Source organism: Numenius arquata, chromosome W (genome assembly GCF_964106895.1).
Source record: "Numenius arquata chromosome W, bNumArq3.hap1.1, whole genome shotgun sequence".
Classification (NCBI taxonomy): Eukaryota; Metazoa; Chordata; class Aves; order Charadriiformes; family Scolopacidae; genus Numenius; species Numenius arquata.
Genome location: NC_133615.1, coordinates 22,531,908 through 22,553,106, shown reverse-complemented (window position 1 = coordinate 22,553,106; position 21,199 = coordinate 22,531,908). Strand labels below are relative to the sequence as shown.

The 21,199-nt window shown below is 39.0% G+C and overlaps 1 protein-coding gene across 3 annotated transcripts in view; it reads left to right on the top strand.

The window, feature by feature from the left end:
• LOC141476551 (importin-11-like) overlaps nt 1–20,868 on the top strand; it is a 172,919-nt gene extending 152,051 nt beyond the window's left edge. For 2 of the 3 annotated variants that reach the window (XM_074165234.1, XM_074165235.1), the window contains 3 exons: nt 6,441–6,536; nt 8,809–8,893; nt 19,048–19,444. In XM_074165234.1, coding sequence (XP_074021335.1) covers nt 6,441–6,536; nt 8,809–8,893; nt 19,048–19,212 — 346 coding nt within the window. In that variant the 3' untranslated portion in view covers nt 19,213–19,444. Of the gene's footprint in view, nt 1–6,440; nt 6,537–8,808; nt 8,894–19,047 lie in introns of all 3 variants that reach the window. The other variant, XM_074165233.1, reaches the window with a different exon arrangement.
• Nucleotides 20,869–21,199: the final 331 nt, after the last annotated feature.

Genomic DNA, 21,199 nt, shown 5'->3' with positions numbered 1-21,199 from the left:
CATGCTATTTTGAAAGACTGAGGTAGTTCTCCCATATTATGAATGCCTGTGACTGGTACGCCCTGCTCCCAACCCCTGGTAATATAACCCCTGGTGTAACTAACACCATTTTATGAGGCAAGCAGCCATTCTCTGTGATCAAGCAGGTCACATATTTGTTCCCTTTCCCTCATTATCAGGTCCTGAATGAACCTGCGAACCAAGTAGACAAACCAAACAGATTTCTTCTTCCCCTCCCTACCAGCCTAAAGATTCCTGGGCACCAGGCTGATTCTTCTCTTCCTTACCAGCCTTGAAGGTCCCAGACACCTGGCCACCCAGGTGTTGTTGATGACCTCATCACAGAACAGGGAAGTATAACAGCACACGGAGCACTGTCTATCAAATCAAATAGTTACAAGTCCTAAGTGGGGAACTTGGACTGGAGCTACTGCTGGACAGCGAGACCCATGACACACACACCCCGCCGTTGCCAGAAACGCCTCACAGAATCATAGAATTGTCTAGGTTGGAAGGGACCTTTAAGATCATCTAGTCCAGCCATCAACCTAACACTGACAAAAACTAAACCATGTCCCTAAGCACTATGTCGACCCATCTTTTAAATACCTCCAGGAATGGTGACTCAACCACTTCCCTGGGCAGCCCGTTCCAGTGCTTAATAACCCTTTCAGTGCAGAAATTTTTCCTAATATCCAATCTTAACCTACCCTGGTGCAACTCGATGCCATTTCCTCTTGTCCTATTGCCTGTGACTTGGGAGAAGAGACTGACCCCACCTCTCTACAACCTCCTTTCAGGTAGTTGCCTCATTTTCTCTAGGCTAAACAATCCCATCTCCCTCAGCTGCTCCTCATAAGACTTATTCTCCAGACCCCTCACCAGCTTCATTGCCCTTCTCTGGACCCGCTCCAGCACCTCAATGTCCTTCCTGTAGTGAGGGGCCCAAAACTGGACACAGTACTTGAGGTGGGGCCTCACCAGTGCTGAGAGAGTTGTTTCTGCAGAGTTGTTTCTCTCACATATTCTCCCTCATCTCTTCCGGCTGCAGTTGCACAGCAGTTTTTTCCCTTAAAAATGTTATCGCAGAGGCGCTACCACTGTCACTGATTGGCTCGGCCTTGGCCAGTGATGGGTCTGTCTTGGAGGTGACTGGCATTGGCTTTATCAGACTTGGGGGAAGTTTCTGGCATCTTCTCACAGAAGCCACCCCTGTAGCCCCCCTGCTACCAAAACCTTGCCATGCAAACCCAATACACTGCAGACAGAGATAGAATAGTATACATGTTGCTATTGATTTTATAAAACATTTTGGATTCTGGCTGGAAGATAAAGGATTTACAGATAAAGCAATAGTACTGATACAAATAGGTATGCTTTATTCTAAAAATTATATCTAACTTAGATAAACCTCTTGATCTCTCCTAGTTAAAAACAGTAGTTTAAAAAACAAACAAACAAACAAACCAACCAAAACCATAGCAACAGTTACAAACTAAGATCTTGGTTTTCTAGAAACACATCATTGAGATTTACTTTCCAACAATGCTTCTGAAGCACAGATAAAATGACTTCCTGTATCCGTGGCAACCTGACTTTAACTGCTTCTTTCTTGGTTTCCTGAGTGAACAATTGCAAATCCTGGGGCAAAATGTGAGAGCTCTAGTATGTGGCAATATTGCTTTTACAAAGGGTTGAAGATGAGTATAGCCAACTTAGTCCAATGCACTGCAAAACGGCAAAATAACAGAAATAATGAACTTCAGATTTGGGGTCAGGAAGTGTTTTTATGTATTTTGAATATAACTCAGCTTTATAAAAGTAAAATTCAAATTATAAATGAGCTGCCAGTGAAAGGAAACTTATTTTCAGTTGGAATTTCTACTTGAATGCTATTGAAACATTTTCCAGTCATTTTTAATCATAAAAAATAGTTAATAAGTAGTATTTTTAATTTTCTAGAAGCCTTTATTTTGGCAGTTTAGTTGCTTTTATGCTGTAACCAATTAAATATTTTCTGGCTAGGTTGGCAGTACATTTGTTTCAGTGTTCATTTACTTTGAAAATTTTTTTTAGTGTAGTTCAAACTTATCCTTAAGTTTTATTTTGAAACTGCATATTTGGCATGAAAGGAGAATATATAAAATATCAATCTTGAAAGCAACGCTTTTTTTTTTTTTTAAGACTAAAAGTAGAATATTTAAATTTTCAAATTAATAATATATATAATTTTTTTTTCTGTCTACGAGTGAACTCAGAGATGAGTGAGAAGACAAAAGACAGGGATATGCGTGGTCTGCAAAGTTTTCTACCCTGCCCAGGAGCATTCCTGTATATCCTTAATTTTTTTCTTTTGTTGCTGCTCCCAAAGGAGATTCTTGGCTTTCCAGCTGTTTGCCAGCTCTGCACAGGGAAACTGTTGTAACTTAGGGCTTTTGAGCATCCCACGGTAATTTCAAAAAACTACAATTCCTGTATACCTCAGTGGGAATATTATATTGTATGTCATTCCAAATGAATTAAGAGGCCTTCAGAAGCTTGCTGCACTGTACATGGATAATTACAGTATTTGGTATGTACACCCAAAAGCTTTTGTGGAATTCCCCAAACTGTGCTAATTGCATCTAAATAACAATAATATTAAACACCTGGATCCAGGAATCTTTGAAGGTCTTTCCAATCTTCATTGTTTATACCTTCAGAATAATTACAGAACCACAGAATCACAGGTTGGAAAGGACTTTCGGAGATAATCTAGTCCAACCCCTCTGCCAAAGCAGATTCACTTGGAACAGATTGCACAGGAATGCATCCAAGCGGGTTTTGAATATCTCCAGAGAAGGAGACTCCACAACCTCTCTGGGCAGCCTGTTCCAGGGCTCTGGCACCCTCAAAGTAAAGAAGTTTTTCCTCATGTTGAGATGAAATTTCCTATGTTCAAATTTGTGCCTGTTACCTCTTGTCCTGTCACTGGACACCACTGAAAAAAGACTGGCCCCATCCTCTTGACACCTGCCCTTTAGATATTGATAAGCATTGATAAGATCCCCTCTCAGTCTTCTCTTCTCCAGGCTAAACAGACCCAGGTGTCTCAGCCTTTCTTCATAAGAGAGGTGCTCCATTCCCTTGATCATCTTCATAGCCCTCCGCTGGACTCTTTCCAGTGGTTCCTTGTCTTTTTTAAACTGGCGACCCCAGAACTGGACACAGTACTCCAGGTGCGGCCTCACCAGGGCAGAGTAGAGGGGGAGGATAACCTCCCTCAACCTGCTGGTCACACTCTTCCTGATGCACCCCAGGAGACCATTGGTCTTCACGGACACAAGGACACATTGCTGCCTCATGGTCATCCTATTATCCACCAGGACTCCTAGGTCTTTCTCTTCAGAGCTGCTCTCCAGCAGGTCAGTCCCCAACCTGTACTGGTGCATGGGGTTATTCCTCCCTAGGTGCAGGACCCTACACTTGTCCTTGTTGAATTTCATCAGGTTCCTCTCTGCCCAACTCTCCAGCCTGTCCAGGTCTCGCTGTATGGCAGCATAGCCTTCTGGTGTGTCAGTCACCCCTCCCAGTTTTGTATCATCAGCAGATTTGCTGAGGGTACATTCCATCCCTTCATCCAGGTCATTGATGAATATATTGAAGAGGACTGGACCCATTACTGACCCCTGGGGAACACCACTTGTTACGGACCTCCAACTAGATTCTGTGCCCCTAATCACAACCCTCTGAGCTCTGTCTTTCAGCCAGTTTTCAATCCACCTCACTGTCCATTAATCTAACCCATACTTCCTAAGCTTACCTATGAGGATGCTGTGGGAGACTGTGTCAAAAGCCTTGCTGAAGTCAAGGTAGACAGCATCCACCGCCCTCCCCTCATCTATCCATCCAGTCACACCATCGTAGAAGGCTTTCAGGATAGTCGGACATGACATTCATGACATCCAGAATGAGCTGTTCCATCACCTTTCCAGTACTGTCCTGTAGTTTTCTGGGTCCTCCTTCTTGCCCTTTTTGAAGACTGGAGTGACATTGGCTTTTCTCCAGTCCTCAGGCACCTCTCCTATTTTCTGTGACCTTTCAAAGATGCTGGAGAGTGGCTTCGCAGTAACATCTACCAACTCCCTCAGCAGGGAAGACTCCATCAGAGTCCTTCAGTTTAATTAAGTAGCTTTTTTTTCCCCAGAGGATTTTTTAGTGATTTCCTTTCTGTTAGATATTTAACACTTCAAAGAAATCATCTCAGTGTCCTTGGAAGTGGGACTTTCTTGGGAATGATAAGTCTGCAAACACTTAACCTAGACAGTAATAAGATTTTGCAGATATCAGATTCAGCATTTCATCATCTTGAAAACCTTGCATATTTGTTCCTTTCTTTGTCTCACAGTCATCAATACATCCTTTTGCATTTAAAGGACCTAACAAGCTTAGATATCTATCTTTAAAAGTGTAAAGGTAATTCATATTGTTTTAAAAATAAAAGTTATCATTTTTGATAATTTTTGCTGCATACCAAATGAGGTTTTGTCCCGATAACTTAGGGTAAGTGGATAGTTATAAAACCAGTTATAACTTTATGCTGTCATTTTTTCTGTTGCTGACTTGAATTATATGCAGTTCAAGGGGAGGGAATTGCTTAAATGCTACCTTACTCCTGAGTTGTTTTAGTATGGACAGTATTAACTGTTATGTTTTGAAACCAAGTTCATCTTAATACAATGTATCTGTCTTTTCTGAATCTGCTCATATGACTTTCCAGTGTACTGCTTGAAACAAGTAGGCTAATTTTAGCCTTTTAAAAAGGTATTACATTGATTTGCATGTCTCTTTCCTCCTCTTCTATGAAAATAAGACCCAATGCATTTTATATTGCCATTGAACTTTTAATATAGGTTTGGGTATTGGGTTTTTTTCGAAGTACAGTGAGCATATGCTGTCTTTTATTTTTCCCCAGTATGTGTCTTATATTTTAAAAATAGTTGCATTGTTTAATGATTCCATACTTGGTAAACATTTCAGTGAGTCTTTGGTAGGAAGAAACTTCATGTTTCATTTAAAGGGAAAAAGAAGAAGGGGGAGAAAAGAGAGGATGATATCTTTACTGAAAGCTGCAGGCGACAGTTACTACATTCTGTAGCATTGCTTTCCTCAAAAAAAAGAAAAATTACCATGAAATTTCTATCTTTCTCTGAAGAAAGAAGTAAAATATAATTCCTTATTTATTCCATAAAGTAAAAATATCCTCTCCAAGTAAAGAAATTAGTGATTTCTCTATGTGCTTTGGAGCTAACTATCAAGAACAGTATTTTGAGTCTTCAACCACTGTCCTCAATTTCTTCTGGAAATATCACAGATCATTGGAAACACAAGTTACTCAAATGGGCCTCCCTGTGTGTTGCTCCTATCCATCTGCAAGCCTGGAAAAAACCCATATAGTTAATGAGCACTATGCCTACAATATATATTTACATGTTGGTTAATTAAAGTAACCCCCCTGAATGGATTGACCATAATTAGCCCTACAGCAGATGAAAAGGCTATGCCTTCATTGGGTCAAACGCCTTTCTCCTTCTCTGTCGTGGTTGGGGAGATTCTATGCCCGTCTTGCCCTACAGGCACATGAATTCTCAAGGTAGGGGCAAGTAGTGTCATTTTGGGTGTTGTGGGGGTATTCAGTCTGGCCTTCAGCTCAAGTGGGGGAAAGGTGCTTATCTCTTTTAACTCCCAAGTGACACCTATCAGTCCTTTGCAGTTGTCTTAAATACCCTAGTGTTTTAAATGGCAGGAGGTGGCTATGTTTCAGCAGAGAAATCCTACCTCCACATGTCTCACTAGTCAGGGAAATTGCTTTTGTGCTGAACTGGGTGCAGACGTTTTTTACTCTCTATGGGGAGTCATTCAACTCCTTAGGAGGGTGAAGAAATACTTGTAAGGCTGGACAGAGAAAACAAGATGGAAGTGTACCATCTTTACAAGTTGCCCTTTGCTTGAAGGCTCTGTGTGTAGATTTTGCATTGAATAGTGATGGGAGAAAATATGTAAATGTGTTAGAAATATAGGCAGTACTATGACCTCCCTACTCCCAGGAGCATGTCTTCCCCACTCAGTTCTCAAGTCCTGTGCTAATGTATTTTTTCTTTTATTCAATTTGCAATTATTTCTAGGTTTTCAACAGTGGCACATAAGGTTTCATTCTATTAAAGAAAAAAACACTTTCAAAGTTATGTTGCATATTTCTGAAAACTTTAAGCTATTTCTGTAATTAAAAAAAATTGAATTAGCTGCTTGATAGCATGCTCAGCTAAGCAGTAAGCAATGCAAATACTGCTTAGTAAATGTGCTCTACAGTTATTGAGCAAATTTCCTGTTTAGTTCCTTTAGCTAAGTCACTTTCCTGTTCTTTTTTATTGTTATCCAAGAGAAATTTTTTTCTTTTCCAGTGTTATCCAAGATAAATTTTGTGGTATCATCAACATTTCAGTGGAAGGACTGCATGATGTTATGACTGAAGATACTGAAACAGGAACATTCAAAGAGTAAGTGGAAAATCTAATTAATTTTTGTGTGTTTGACAGTAGGAGTACTGTTATATATGTAGTCTTTTGATTGGAAATATATGTAGGTGGTTGAGACATGCTCATAATAGTTCTGTTTTCACAATAGTGGATGTTTTAGGAAGATAGGAAATTCTTGATCTTAAGAAAAATAATTGTAATGGGGGAAGGGAGGGCTTAAAATGACAATAAACTTAATGAACAATATAAAAAGTTAATCTACTAAATGAGGTCTTAAAATGTTCATATGCTTAGCTTTGCTTTTTGCTCACTTGACTATCTTGTATCTAAAATTGAAATTCAACAGGATTATAAGTTGATAGGTGGTATCTCAGAGTTTCTTTGAATATGTCATTTGGAGTTTAACCAAGATCTCTTCCTAAATGCCTTGGCTTCATTGAGTGTACCTAGTGTATAGTACTTCACACATGGCCTGGAGAACTTGGAAACGAGAACAATTCTCCCCCTTCAGTTGTTCCACTTAACACACCTGCTGCTACAGGGCATACTTCAAAAGGCTGTTTCCAGAGCCAGGAGCAAAGGTTCATTTATGGCAGGAAGGGATGGTGGGTGTCAGATTGCTCAGACTGCACTGCCACCCAGAACCACACTCATTTGTTTCCTACTGACTCCCAGATTATTGGTGGTAGTGCATCAAAGCTGGAGAAGTAAAAAAGCACTGAATAATAAGTATTCTTTTTGGACAGAGATCTTAAAGTTGTATATTCTCTGTAATGATTACATAGTTTTAGAATGACAGAGAGTTGTCATGTTTAGCATAGGAAAATCAAGGCTGAAGCAATATAGAACTGCAGCCTAAAAAGGATGAAGAAAATTACATGAAAGCTTTATGGACCTCAGATTTTCTGGAAAAAGGAGCATTCCATTGCTCTAGTCTTGTCTCACCAATATTTATATATTTCCCAATTTTATCATCTTGCTTCTCTTTTTTTATTTTATTTTTTATTGCCACCTCCTTTAGTTTTTTAATTTACTCTTTGTGGTACTTAAAATTTGAGATCTGAAAAAATTTAATTTAATTTTGTATGTTTTGGCAATTGACGTATTTTTGTCTCCTTTCTCTTTAAACTGAGTTGCAGGAAATCATGCCATTTATGAGGAGAGGAGACATGAGATTTGCTGTGGTGTCTTGAAAAAACTATTCCCTTTGTTGGACGTGGCTTCTGTGTTAACATTTGGCTCTTCTGCCATGCTGTTTAGCAAGTGTTTCATACAGCTCTAAACATCTGTTAATAGAGAACTGAATATATGAACAGAGTAAATCTGAATATTTTCACCTAAAACCACAACTTTTTAGTAACATGTATTTTAAACCAAGATATTCAACTTCACTAGCAGGTGAAATGTTCATGCAGCTGAATGCACACTAATATAGAGCTGAAAATGAGCAATAATGTGCATCTGTTCTGGCGCTTTGTAATATGTGGATTGTGTCATTCCTGCCATAAAACATGCCTAATGCACAGTGGCAAGTTGCCATCACCTGAGTGATTTTATATCCTTTTGGGTTTTAAAGCAGATTTTCTAGGAAAAAATTGCTAAAGTGATAGAATATTTGTGCATTCTTCCAACATAGAGAATGTGAGGTGAATGGAAAGCATGTTTGCCATAGGATAGATTTCACCAATGTCTTTATAAAGTCCATTCAAACTATTTCAAGAAACAGAAAAAACTCTGGCATTTAAACTAGGTTTTTTTCATAGTTTCTCTTTTTATACTTACCACAAAATTAATAATTAAAATATTACTCTTACTTGTGCATATTGTTACCTATCAGTTGCAAAACAATAAAATAAGTTTAAAAGCTTTGTTTTATCTGCCTAGAAAAAAGCCCTTAAAATAAATGACTGCAGAAGCTAACTCATTTCTGTCCACCTAAACATTTAGTGTTCATTGTCTTGCAGATTTTAGTGTCTAGAACCAATAGCAGTGACCATATGAGTTTTCAGATCCTCTTGTTAAAGATCTCATGGAAAAAGCATGAATGTCATTAGAAATCTTTGCTAGTTTTGCATGTGTCACTTGAATTTTCATGTCAATATGAATGCTTCTTTAGATTAACTGTCCTCAGGAAAAAAAAAAGACTTGCTAACAGCAATTGCCTGATTTTCATCAAACTTCCTCATATCTGCCCTGTGTTTTTAAAAGTGCTTTAAAAATTTTTTAAATTTTAAATTTTAAAAAAATTTTTAATGATAGTGTATGTTAAAACTAATCTTATTCCCATTCTTAGCTGCATGTTGATGTCTTATTTTGAAGAGCCTAAAGTAACAGAAGATGAGGAACCTCCCACAGAACAAGACAAAAGGAAAAAAATGGTAAGTTTTAGATCTGTTATTCAATTATAGAACCAATTATGTGATTCACTTGTGTCAGACTAAATTATTTCCCTGGAATTTGCTTCATCTATTGTTCTTGGAAAATTTATCTCTTGAATCAAAAAAGGAAAATACTTTTTTGACAGTCTTTGCAGCCACAACGGTTATGTTTCTGCATTCCTTTTGAGTCTTGGAAAATGTTGCCAAAACAAACATCATGTGTTCATAAAATCTGAACACTATAATACTAAGACACTATAAAAAGAGCTTGTTGAAAAATGCAGGGAGCTAAAGTTTAGCAAAATGTCATGGCAGGTGAAATTTCTCATATTTAAAACAGTCTTTATTATATCAGCTTATGTTTTTTACCTGAACAGCTATTGATCTATATGCTTGTATAGAACCTTTTTCTAATGTAAAGAACTTCTAAATCAATGCTCTTTATTAAATTAAGATATCTGGATTAGATACCATGCAATTGTGCTATTTTTGTCTGACCTAATCTGTGAATGTTTCATAATTTAACTTATTTTTGTAAGACTTTAGGGAAATGGGTTCCTCACACAGAAAACTGCAGTGTACAAATGCTGTAGAGTAAAATAGTCTCTGAACTGCTTGGCATTGAGTAAATGCAAAACATGGTATTGGATGACTGAGTAGATATGTGTAGCCTTGTCACGTGCATTTGCTTTAACTGACCTACATGTATCCAAAAGCATAGTTGTGAACGCTCCTTTAGTACTTTATTTTTTCTTGCAGGAGGGGAAGAGAGTTTGGATGACTTTTCATAGTTCATTTTAATTTGTGGGGTTTTTTAAGTCACTGGATGCTTTTAGTTTGTTATTAGGCTTTTCTTTTAAATACTAATCAATATATGGTTCCTTTAAAAAAAAAAAAAGTGACAAAGCATGCACGCACAATTCGTGACATTTAGAAGAACTGCAGTAGCAGATACCTCTGGTGACATAAAAGTAGAAACAAACATTTGAGCTGAGAAGAGGAAGATCCAGAACTACTTAAGGGGAATCTGCAGTTAATTTAAGAAAGTTTCTAGTACCCTGTCCCACTTCATTCCTGCAAGAGGTTTCTACCATCTTACACATTCAAATGCTGAATCAGCAACCTGTATTGCAGGGCTCAGATGTTAAACCTCATAAAAAAAATAATGAAAAGGTAAATGATATTATCTCTTTCAAAATAATAATGCTTTGCAACTTTTAATGCCATTGATATGAGAAAAAAGATAAGCTGGCATGGTCTATGCTAAATATAACTTCCCAATGCTTGCACAGGGTCTAGATATTTTTCTTTGATCTATCCCTTTATCCTGTAATTCCTACCTCTCTTTGTTATTATGCATAGCTCATAATTACTAAAAAGAGTTTTAGCTAGAACAGTGCTTTATAAGTTTACGATAATGTTATGTAATCTACATTTCCAGTTACTGCTATATTTTATTCTCATTGCAAATATATTGAGGAAAATGTGAATAGATAGCGAGTGATTCATGACCTTGCATTGCACATAGTATACAGATCTAAGGTGACTTAATTTTTATGTGCCTTTAATGTATATTTTCTTAAGAACTCCGGTATCATTGCTGAAAAAGGGAGTTAAGCTTCTTCAGCTCATTATTTGAAACTGTGGAGAGGAAAAATGAAGTATTTTCCAATAAAAAACTACCTTATTTAAACTTGAATTGTCAATGCTGGCACATGCTTTAGATGATGCTTATGTGTAAAAATAGAAACCTTGGGAATTTTTTTATTTTACCCTAGTATGGAAAGAAACTAGATGAATCATGATTTTATATCTTCAGGAAAATAATGTAACAGTTTGGGCCAGGTTGGCCAATGCTGAGATGACAGATGCTCTCCCCCACCTCTTGCTCCAAGGAGAGGAAGAAGAGGAGCTGTGCTTCAGTACCAATTACCTCTGAAGCAGCTCTAACTCCTTCATGTGCTGCCAAGATTTCTTTCTCAGTTGGGGTATAGCTCGCCTTGGAGCTCGACTAGAATCCTAGGGGTCGACCTCGAGTCTCCCCTGGTGCTTTCTGCCAGAGGCTCCAGGTAGGGCCATTGTCCCCAGCTGCAGCGTAGAGCACATTTTTAATGACTCATCCTGTTCAGACTGGTTCAAGGGCTACTGCGTGCACAATCTCTTGGTTGATTTGCTCAAAGGCCTGTCGTTGCTCAGGATGAAAGGTAAACTCATTTTTCTTTTGAGTCACTTCATAGAGAGGTCTCACAATCTGACTATAACCTGGAATATGCATTCTCCAGAAATCCACAACACCTAAAAAGGCTTGTGTTTCCTTTTTGTTAGTAGGTGGGGACACAGATGTTATTTTGTTAATCACCTCCATTGGGATCTGGCGATGCCCATCTTACCGTTTAATTCCCAAGAACTGGATGTCTCCTGCAGGTCCCTTGACCTTACCTCTTTTTACAGCAAAACCTGCTTTCAGAAGCATCTTCATTATTTTCTTACCTTTCTTGAAAACTTCTTTTGCTGTATTATCCCACACGATTATGTCATCAATGTATTGCAAGTGTTCTGGAGCTCCACCCTTCTCCAGTGCAGTCTGAATCAGTCCATGGCAAATGGTAGGGCTGTGTTTCCACCCCTGGGGCAGTCGATTCCAGGTATACTGGACACCCCTCCAGGTGAAGGCAAACTGTGGCCTGCACTCTGCTGCTAAAGGAATAGAGAAAAAGGGATTAGCAATGTCAACTGTGGCATACCACTTAGCTGCCTTCGACTCTAGTTCATATTGCAGTTCTAGCATGTCTGGCACGGCAGCACTCAGTGGTGGTGTGACTTCATTCAGGCCACAATAGTCTACTTTTAGCCACCAGTCTCTATCAGACTTCCATACTGGCCATATCGGGCTGTTAAAGGGTGAGTGAGTCTTGCTGATCACTCCTTGGGTCTCTAGTTGACGAATCAGGTTCTGGTTGGGAATCAGGGACTCTCTGTTGGTGCGATACTGTCATCAATGCACCATGGCAGTAGCAGTCGGTACCTGCTGTTCTTTAACCTTGAGTAGTCCCACCACAGAAGGGTCATCTGAAAGTCCAGGTAAGGTAGACAGCTGTGTAATGTCCTCAGTCTCTACAGCTGCTATACCAAGAGCCCACCGATACCCTTTCAGGTCTTTGAAATACCCTCTCTTGAGGTAGTCTATGCCAAGGATGCACGGAGCATCTGGGCCAGTCACAATGGGGTGCTTCCCTTTAGGCTCACTTCAGCCTCCAGTACAGTCAGTTCTTGAGACCCACCTGTCACACCAGAAATAGTGACAGATTAACCATAGAATCATAGGATGGTTAGAGTTGGAAGGGACCTTAAAGATCATTGAGTTCCAACCCCCCTGCCATGGGCAGGGACACCTCCCACTAGTCCAGGTTTCTCAAAGCCCCATCCACCCTGGTCTTTAGCACTTCCAGGGATGGGGCATGATTCTGTCCCTTTATGATTCGATGGCAGTAGGGTACACTGTGCACCAGTGCACACCAGGGCTTTATACTTTTATGGCTCTAATGTGTCAGGCCATTGAATCCACACAGTCCAATAAACTCGGTTATCCCTCTCCTCCTCCTGGCTGGAGGCAGGGCACCTCTAATGGTGAGGACAGCATGTACAATTAGCAGATGAGTTCCTATCTGGACCGGAGAACTGCTTACCATGGACTGGAGTGGCCACCCTCCTGCAAGAATTCTTTCTTCCATCTGCTTTACCTTGCTACTCAAGCACTCGTGCCTGTAGGGCCAAGGTAGGTTTTTGTATCCCACTCCCTCATGTATTCTCCATAGTTGCAGAGGCAAAGCCACAGAAAATCTCAGAGCGGGTCCTGTATCTCTTCAGTCGGTTTCATAGGCGGGTGCTTTTTCTTAATGACTATGACATGGGCCTGTTCAGGGGAAGAGTGGGATTCTTTCCTCGTCTCAGACAGTTTTTCAAATAGTTTATCATTTTTCTTAGCTATTTCCTCATTTTGCTCAGCTATTCTCTTGGTCGTTTCCTCTATTTTCTCAGTCATTTTCTCCAAGGCTGCCACACTAAGGTAACAAGAGAGACTGTCTTCATACTGTCGAACCCTGTTAGCCACTTCATTTACAGATGGTGTATCAGCATTGGACCCTCCCCAAACCATTGTTGGCAATGTATGGGAATTCACTGATGGTGCACTCTGCACAAACTTCCTCAGCAAATATCATTGGCGTGGCATTTCATTAGGGTCTACATTCACTTGCCAGTCACCATAAAACACCTCTCACACAGCCAGTTCTCTCAAGTACTTAATACCTTTTTCCATGCTGCTCCATTTGCTTGGATGGCATTTGATATCATCCTTAAAGGGATACCTGCCCCTTACGGCTGACACCAGTTGCCTCCAGAGACTGAGAGTGTTTATCTTTCTCCCAATTGCTTAATCATTACCTCTGTCTTTGGCCAGGTTTTCCAGCTGCCTAGCTTCTCTACCTTCTAAGTCAATGGTATCAGACCCATTGTCCCAGCGTCGGAGCAACCAGGAGATAAGTGTCTCCCCTTCATGATGACTAAAGTCCTTCCTCATATTTTGCAAATCCTTCATAGAGAAGGATTTAATGATTATTTGAATCACAGAATGATGAATGATATGGGGTGGGAAGGGACCTCTGGAGATCATCTAGTCCAACCCCGCTGCCAGAGCAGGTTCACCTAGAGCAGGTTGCACAGGAACATGTCCATGGGTGTTTTGAATGTCTCCAGAGAAGGAGACTCCACCACCTCCCTGGGCAGCCTGTTCCAGTGCTCTGCCACCCTCAAAGTAAAGACATTCCTCCTCATGTTTAGGTGGAACTTCTTATGTTCAAGTTTGTGCCCATTTCCTCTTGTCCTGTCACTGGGCACCACTGAAAAAAACCTGGCCTCACCCTCCTGACACCCACCCTTTAAGTATTTATAGGCGTTGATCAGATCCCCCCCTCAGTCTTCTCTTCTCCAGACTTAAACAACCCAAGTCCCTCAGCCTTTCCTCATAAGAGAGATGTTCTAGTCCCCTAACCATCTTTGTAGCCCTTTGCTGTACCCTCTCCAGCAGTTCCCTGTCCTTCTTGAACTGGGGAGCCCAGAACTGGACACAGTACTCCAGATGGGGCCTCACCAGGGCAGAGTAGAGGGGAAGGACAACCTCCCTCGACCTGCTGGCCACACTCTTCCTGATGCACCCCAGGATGCCATTGGCCTTCTTGGCCACAAGGGCACATTGCTTGCCTCATGGTCATCCTGTTGTCCACCAGGACTCCCAGGTCTTTTTCCTCAGAGCTGCTCTCCATCAAGTCAGCCCCCAACCTGTACTGGTGCATGGGGTTATTCCTCCGTAGGTGCAGGACCCTACACTTGCCCTCGTTGAATTTCATCAGGTTCCTTTCTGCCCAGTCCCTTCAGTCTGCTTTCTGCTCAGCCTGTCCAGGTCTCGCTGTATGGCGGCACAGCCTTCTGGTGTGTCAGCCACCCCTCCCAATTATGTGTCATAGAATGGAACCATAGAATGGTTAGAGTTGGAAGAGACCTTAAAGATCATTGAGTTCCAACCGCCCTGCCATGGGCAGGGACACCTCCCACTAGACCAGGTTGCTCAAAGCCCCATCCAGCCTGGCCTTGAACATCTCCAGGGATGGGGCATCCACTTCTCTGGGCAACCTGTTCCAGTGTCTAACCACCCTCAGCAAACTTGCTGAGGGTACACTCAGTCCCCAGGTCATTGATGAATATATTGAAGAGGACTGGACCCAGTACTGACCCCTGGGGATCACCACTTTTTAAGGACCTCCAACTAGATTCTGTGCCACTAATCACGACCCTCTGAGCTCTGTCTTTCAGCCAGTTATCATACTTTATAAGCTTATCTATGAGGATGCTGTGGGAGACTGTGTCAAAAGTCTTGCTGAAGTCAAGGTAGACAACATCCACCGCCCTCCCCTCATCTATCTATCCAGTCATGCCATCGTAGAAGGCTATCAGGTTAGTCAGACATGATTTCCCCTTGGTGAATCCATGTTTACTTCTGATAGCTTTCTTTTCCTCCATGTGCTTTGAGATGATGCCCAGAATGAGCTGTTCCATCATCTTTCCAGGGATGGAGGCGAGGCTGGCCGGCCTGTAGTTTCCTGGGTCCTTCTTCTTGCTCTTTTTGAAGACTGGGATGACATTGGCTTTCCTCCAGTCCTCGGGCGCCTCTCCTGTTCTCCAGGACCTTTCAAAGATGATGGAGAGAGGCCCAGCAATGACTTCTGCCAGCTCACTCAGCACTCGTGGGTGCATCCCATCAGGACCCATGGACTTGCAGATATCCAGTTTACTTAACTGTTCTCTAACTTGATCTTCCTCAACCAAAGGGAAGTCTTCCTTCGTGCAGACTTTCTGTTTCCTCCAAAGTCTGCAGCTCCTGACAACTGGCCTGAGCAGTAAAGACTGAAGCAAAGAAGGCATTTAGCAACTCCGCCTTCTCTGCATCCTCTGTCACCATGGCACCCGTCTCATTCAACAGTAGGCCCACATTTTATCTAGTTTTCCTTTTGCTTCCAATATACTTGAAAAAAACCCTTCTTGTTGACTTTGACATCCCTTGCCAATTTTAATTCCAAGGAGGCCTTGGCTTTCCTTGTTTCATCCCTGCATACTCTGACGGCATTCTTGTAATCTTCCCGAGTGGTCAGTCCCTTCTTCCATGCACTGTAAACTTCCTTCTTCCACTTGAGCTTTTTCAGAAGCTCCCTGCTCAACCATGCAGGTCTCTCTTGTATAAGCAAGAGCCTCTCTGCATACCATTCATTGGCTTTAACTATAAACATAGGTCTTATTGCTCTGTACAGTTTCTGTACAATATGCTGTTAATTTTGAGAGTTTTGGAGAATTAGAAGAGACTTAGCTAAAAAGTAAAATTACTGAACAGAAAATTGGTTCTGTTCTACCTCAAACCAGGACATTCACTTCTCCTGATAGAATATATTTTGGTAAATATGCATCAGAAATGTTTCAGTTACTTTCCTATCTAACAGAAAGACTACATTTAAGGTTTACTACCTTCACTGAAGCTTTATGAAAAAGAAAATGTGGAATTAGAATACTTCTGAAATCAGTGTAATTATGTATCAGTGTTGTAGTGCATACGGTAGCCTGTTCCTTTAACTCTCTGCATTGTGCGAATCTAGCAGCTAAGTTAGGAATAAAAAAGATCAACTTTGAATTCTATAATATATTGAGTTTTGTCATCATCTTCATTTTGGTTATTTTTTCAGGATTACTTACTTTTTAGTATTGCAGAGATGATTCAGAAGATTATTTGGAAACCCATCATCACCTGCCATGAGGCAGGTGCTAGAGGGTTAGCACCTTTAAGAGATGCTAGAGAACATATCTATAATTATTATTATAAGAGATGCTAGAGATAGCTCAGTCTTGAAGTTCCAGCAAGCTTTGCAAATAAGCAAGGATTCAAACCCTTTATTTTCAAAACAATACAGCACTTTTGTTCAGAATTTGAAAACCACTTTTCAGGTGCTAGAACAGCATTACATATGCATAGTTCTATGCATATGTATACATGCATAGTTGTATTCTAGTAGCTTGTTAAAATTTGGAAAAAAATTGGACTTAAAGTTGAGACTTAGTAAACGTTGACATATAAGAAATACAAGAGGTTTGTTTACTATTGACTTGAAGTCTGTTTCTTTTTTTTTTTTAGATATCAGGAGAATAAACTTTGTTATATGAAATTACTAATAAGATGAATTTATGAATTTGTCTTGGTAGAGTAAAAGAAAAATTACTTGAACTTGATATTTTTAAGGCAAATTGTTCTGGCTTCCCTATCTAATATTGAGTATTTAACTTAAGTGTTTATAGTAGGGTCATACAGTTAACTAAATATATAGATTAATTGGTTTGTGGGTAAAAAGGTTGTTGAAGAATGGCTTTTTGGAGGTGTTTCTGAAGGTGACTTTGTAACGCATGCTGCTATATCAGGGTCACAAGTATCTTGATTACAGTAGCTGTGGTTTAGAAATTGTTAGAGTATTTAAATTTGAAAAGTCTGTTTATATTTTAGAGACCAGATTACATTTACTGAGAATTACTATAGAATACTAAACTATTATTGAAATTAGTCCCCTTTTGAAAAGAGTGTAATGTTAGGAATAAGTAATAAAAAGATCATATCTTACCTTTGAAATGTAAAATAGATGGATAGTAGAAAATGGTGAAGGATCAAAGGCTAAGAAGCCAATATTAGGAATACTGAGGGAATGACTGAGATTTACAGTATGAAAGGTGAGGTGACCATAATAAGATAGAAGAACTTTGCAGGCACTGATGGAAGCCTGCTTATTCACTGGAGTTGTTAATAAGAATTAAAACTTTAACTTATCTTCTGTGGTAATTACAATGTTTTTGGATGTTTTACTGTCTTATATTTATGTGGTTGTTTCAATCATTATTCCCCTGTTTTGTGAATAATATTGTTTAATAAATAAGTAAATATTCTTAAGGTTTAAAGTCTTCCACTCCATATTGAAATTCAAATATTTCTGGTTTTGTATCATGCCAAAATGGAAAGGATTCTCTTCATGTTTTATTATAGTTTTTTATCTTAAAGTATGCATTGTTATGGCATGTATAAGTTATGAACATGCAATATTATTTTTTATTTGAAGAAACTTTTTATTAGAAAATTCATCCATGAATGTCAGAAATATGACAGAGCTCATTTGGTAAGAATGACCTAAGCTTACTACTGCTACAAAAAAATGAATGCTCTGGTTCAGGCAGTAGCTCATCTATGCTCTTATTGATGATGTGTCTGTGTTCAAACTCATTTGTCAGTCCAGGTAGTTTATTAAATAAGCATACTTCCTATATTGCATTACCATTTGATATAAAATCCATGTGATACTAATTGTATCCCATAGCTTCTGATCAGAGAAGAATTAAATGCCTTATTTCCTAGCTCTGATTCAACTCAACAAGGGAATTCGATCAAAAAATGTACGTTACTGAAATTTAATGGGATCGACTGTATCCATTGTCTACAGGAAAATCCTCTGTACTTTTCGCTTTGGGTTTTTACATGGTGGCTGATAAGATAATGCTGTAATAATGCAGCAAACTTACGTCATAAATTGTATGAAATAAAAATGAGAGGGAATAAACTAAGAGCAGTTGTGCAAGTTTAATATGCCTCACTTCTTCGGAAATAGCAGTATATCAGGGTATTACGAGCTCAGAAGTGTCTCCTATTTCAGTGGGCTTTGAGATCTAGCATTATATTTTGTTTCCTGACCTTCCAGCATAAATAGTAGTATTGTTTAGTTTTGATACTAAAATGAGCAGAAGATCATGGGTCTGCAGTAATTTCATGTTTATTTCAACATCTTCCTTCTTTATGATGCTGCAAGCTCCATGTGTCCTCACCTCCCATTCCCCTTCATCCAGCCTGGTGGGCTGAAGGACAAATGCTGCGTAACTATCCATGTCCTTAGCCTGCCCATACCTCTCTTCGGATTTTAAAATTATGAATAGGCCCTCTGTTTCATTTACCTCTTTTTGCTTTTATTAAGAAGCAGTTAATATGTGGAAAATAGAGTGCAATACTTTTTCCCTCGCTGCCCAAAAGTGTGTCTATTCTTTACGCATATGGACAATTTATTTTAACTGTTGTTTGTCATATGAATCTAAACCAGTTCAATTATTTTTGTTTTGTTTCCTTACTAATAAAATCTAACTGACCATAGTTCATGCCATATCTAAAGTGCTTATCGTGGTAACATCTGATGTGTTTCTTACAATTTATGGGGAACTCATTCAGCAGTTAATAACAAAGCAGCTTTGAAATTGTTTTATCTTATAGAAGGGTGAAATCTTACAGCAGACTGGGTCCATGATTTGGGACTGTTTCAAATAGATTTAACTGACATTTGTGTTTGATGATAATTAATTTGATCTTTGCTTTACAGGAGTTTTTCCTCTTGTTTCTCAATTAAGTACAAAGAAAAGCAGATTTGTTTCATGGGCTGAGGTTATAAAAGATATAGGTTATAAAAGATATAGGAAGTCGCAGGGTATTTTTTTAGTGCATTAATATTTTTTTTTCTCTTACATGTTTTCCACAGCTTGCACTGAAGGACCCTGTACACACTCTGTCATTGCAGCAGTTCATCTATGAAAAGCTAAAGGCACAGCAGGAATTACTGGGAGAACAAGGTTTTCATGCACTTATGGAAACCGTGGATACAGAAATAGTTGAACAGCTACAAGAATTTTTACAAGGCTTCTAAATGAGCAGAAACAAGATTTTGTACATCTAATTTCCCTTTCAAAAAATATGAAAAAACTTTAGTCTTCCCTCTTCCCTAATGCCTCTAGCCCCTCAGCCTAATGAAAGCTGAAAATAATTTGTGTTAAAAAATAAAGAGCAGAATGCTTTTTAGTTTGTTTTTTTTTTTCTTGCTGTAAGATTGAAAGAATAAATTTAAACTGACTCCTGGCTAGAGTTTACAAATTTGTTTCATGACTGTTGGTGATTTTTCTGTGTATGAAGAATGATAGATTACATGAGGAAATATGTTTATTAATTTTTTTGCTTCCTGTGCCGTTAATAGAAAACAGAAGGTTTTTTGATTCCACACTGAGAAGTGGAAGATGATTTTGGAGATTTTTTTAATGCCTTATACTTATTGGTAGTGACAACATTTTTCAGCAGCTGCTTAAGTAGGGAACTGTTTCAGCAGTAAACAGTTTTTATTGAATTTTCTATGTGCACATAAACCTATGTATGTCTAAGATTCCCAGGCTTAAGAAGTTGAACACCACTTTTTCCTTTCAAAATAAAAAGCTACAAAATGTGAATTCTCTTTCAAGCTAATAGGGCTTGAGTGTACTGTAGGTATTTAAACTATCAGTCTTAGTAGGAGTGGGTTCTATGATATATTTACCATTGTTGAGTAGTGTCCTTTTCATAAGATTAAGGACATGACAAATCTACTGAGTACATTTGATTTTTAGAGCAGATCCTGTAGGATGTAGTGAAGATAGTAGACTTAAGAAAAATGATGGAGTAATCTTGAAGATAACTGGTGATTCAAAGGCAGTGTTTTTCCATTCCCTCCATTCCTTGAGAGAGAAAAAATGCTGAGGGGAACGGGAACAAGGAGAAAACTCTTTTTTTTCCTAGTTCTCTTATGGTGACAGACTTTTTAAGTGGGGTATCAAAATGCGCAGTATGATTTCTCTATAGATGTCTGTGCGCAGCACATAACCGTGGAGTCCTTTGTTCCCTTTGAGCTGTAAAACTGCATTACAAATTCTGATGCTTCCAAAAAGGTGAATGGGAAAGCGTCAAATAAACTTTAGAAAGATACCTCACTTCTGACTGACTTAATTTGTATGCCATTACTACAGTATGTAAAACACTACCTGTAACTTAGAGAATGATGCCCTCCTGTACTGACCTTATTGAATCTATAAGGGATGACACTTAGAGTAAGTCACTACAGCTCGTCTTGAATTTTCTTATTTGCTTTAAGATTGACTAAAATCTTTTTTTCATGAATTAACCCTCACACTGTTAGTATTTCCATTATTTGTTGTAAAATACATTTAAATAGACTATATTAAATAGGTTTTCCTGGCTTACTTTCTGTAAAATAACTGTTGTCTTTAATGTGTCATCAATGCATAAACACATTTAAAAATGGAAATTCTCACAGAATGCCCATATTTCCTGATGGGCTTTCAGGTATAGCTATTGCAAACTGCAGTTATCGAGGTTAATTTTAACTATAATTTTAATTTTAACTATAATTTTCATTAACATGAAAAGGAAGTATTGTTTATTGCAGTTCCTTGGCTAATGCATAGCTTTTACTGCTGAGTTTGACAAATACTGTTGTCCATCCTTAGTCTCTGTTGTTGCTATTAAACTAACTTTGGTAACACTTTGTTGTTTTTAATAATGTACTTAGGGTTTGGGGTTTTATCATCAAAGTAACTCTTCCATGATTCCTAACATGGTATATGCTGTCCCAGATAGGTTTGTGAACCAAAAAGCCAGTGATGGTACAAAAAAATGGTACTATGTCATAACTGAGAGTTCTGAAGGAACTTAGTAATATCACAGAATCACAGAATCTTCATGGTTGGAAGGGACCTTTGAGATCATCGAGTTCAACCACAAAAAACCACACACAAACAGACACAAACCAACAATCTCAGGCACTAGAGCATGCCCTGAAGTGCCATGTCTACACGTTTCTTAAATACCTC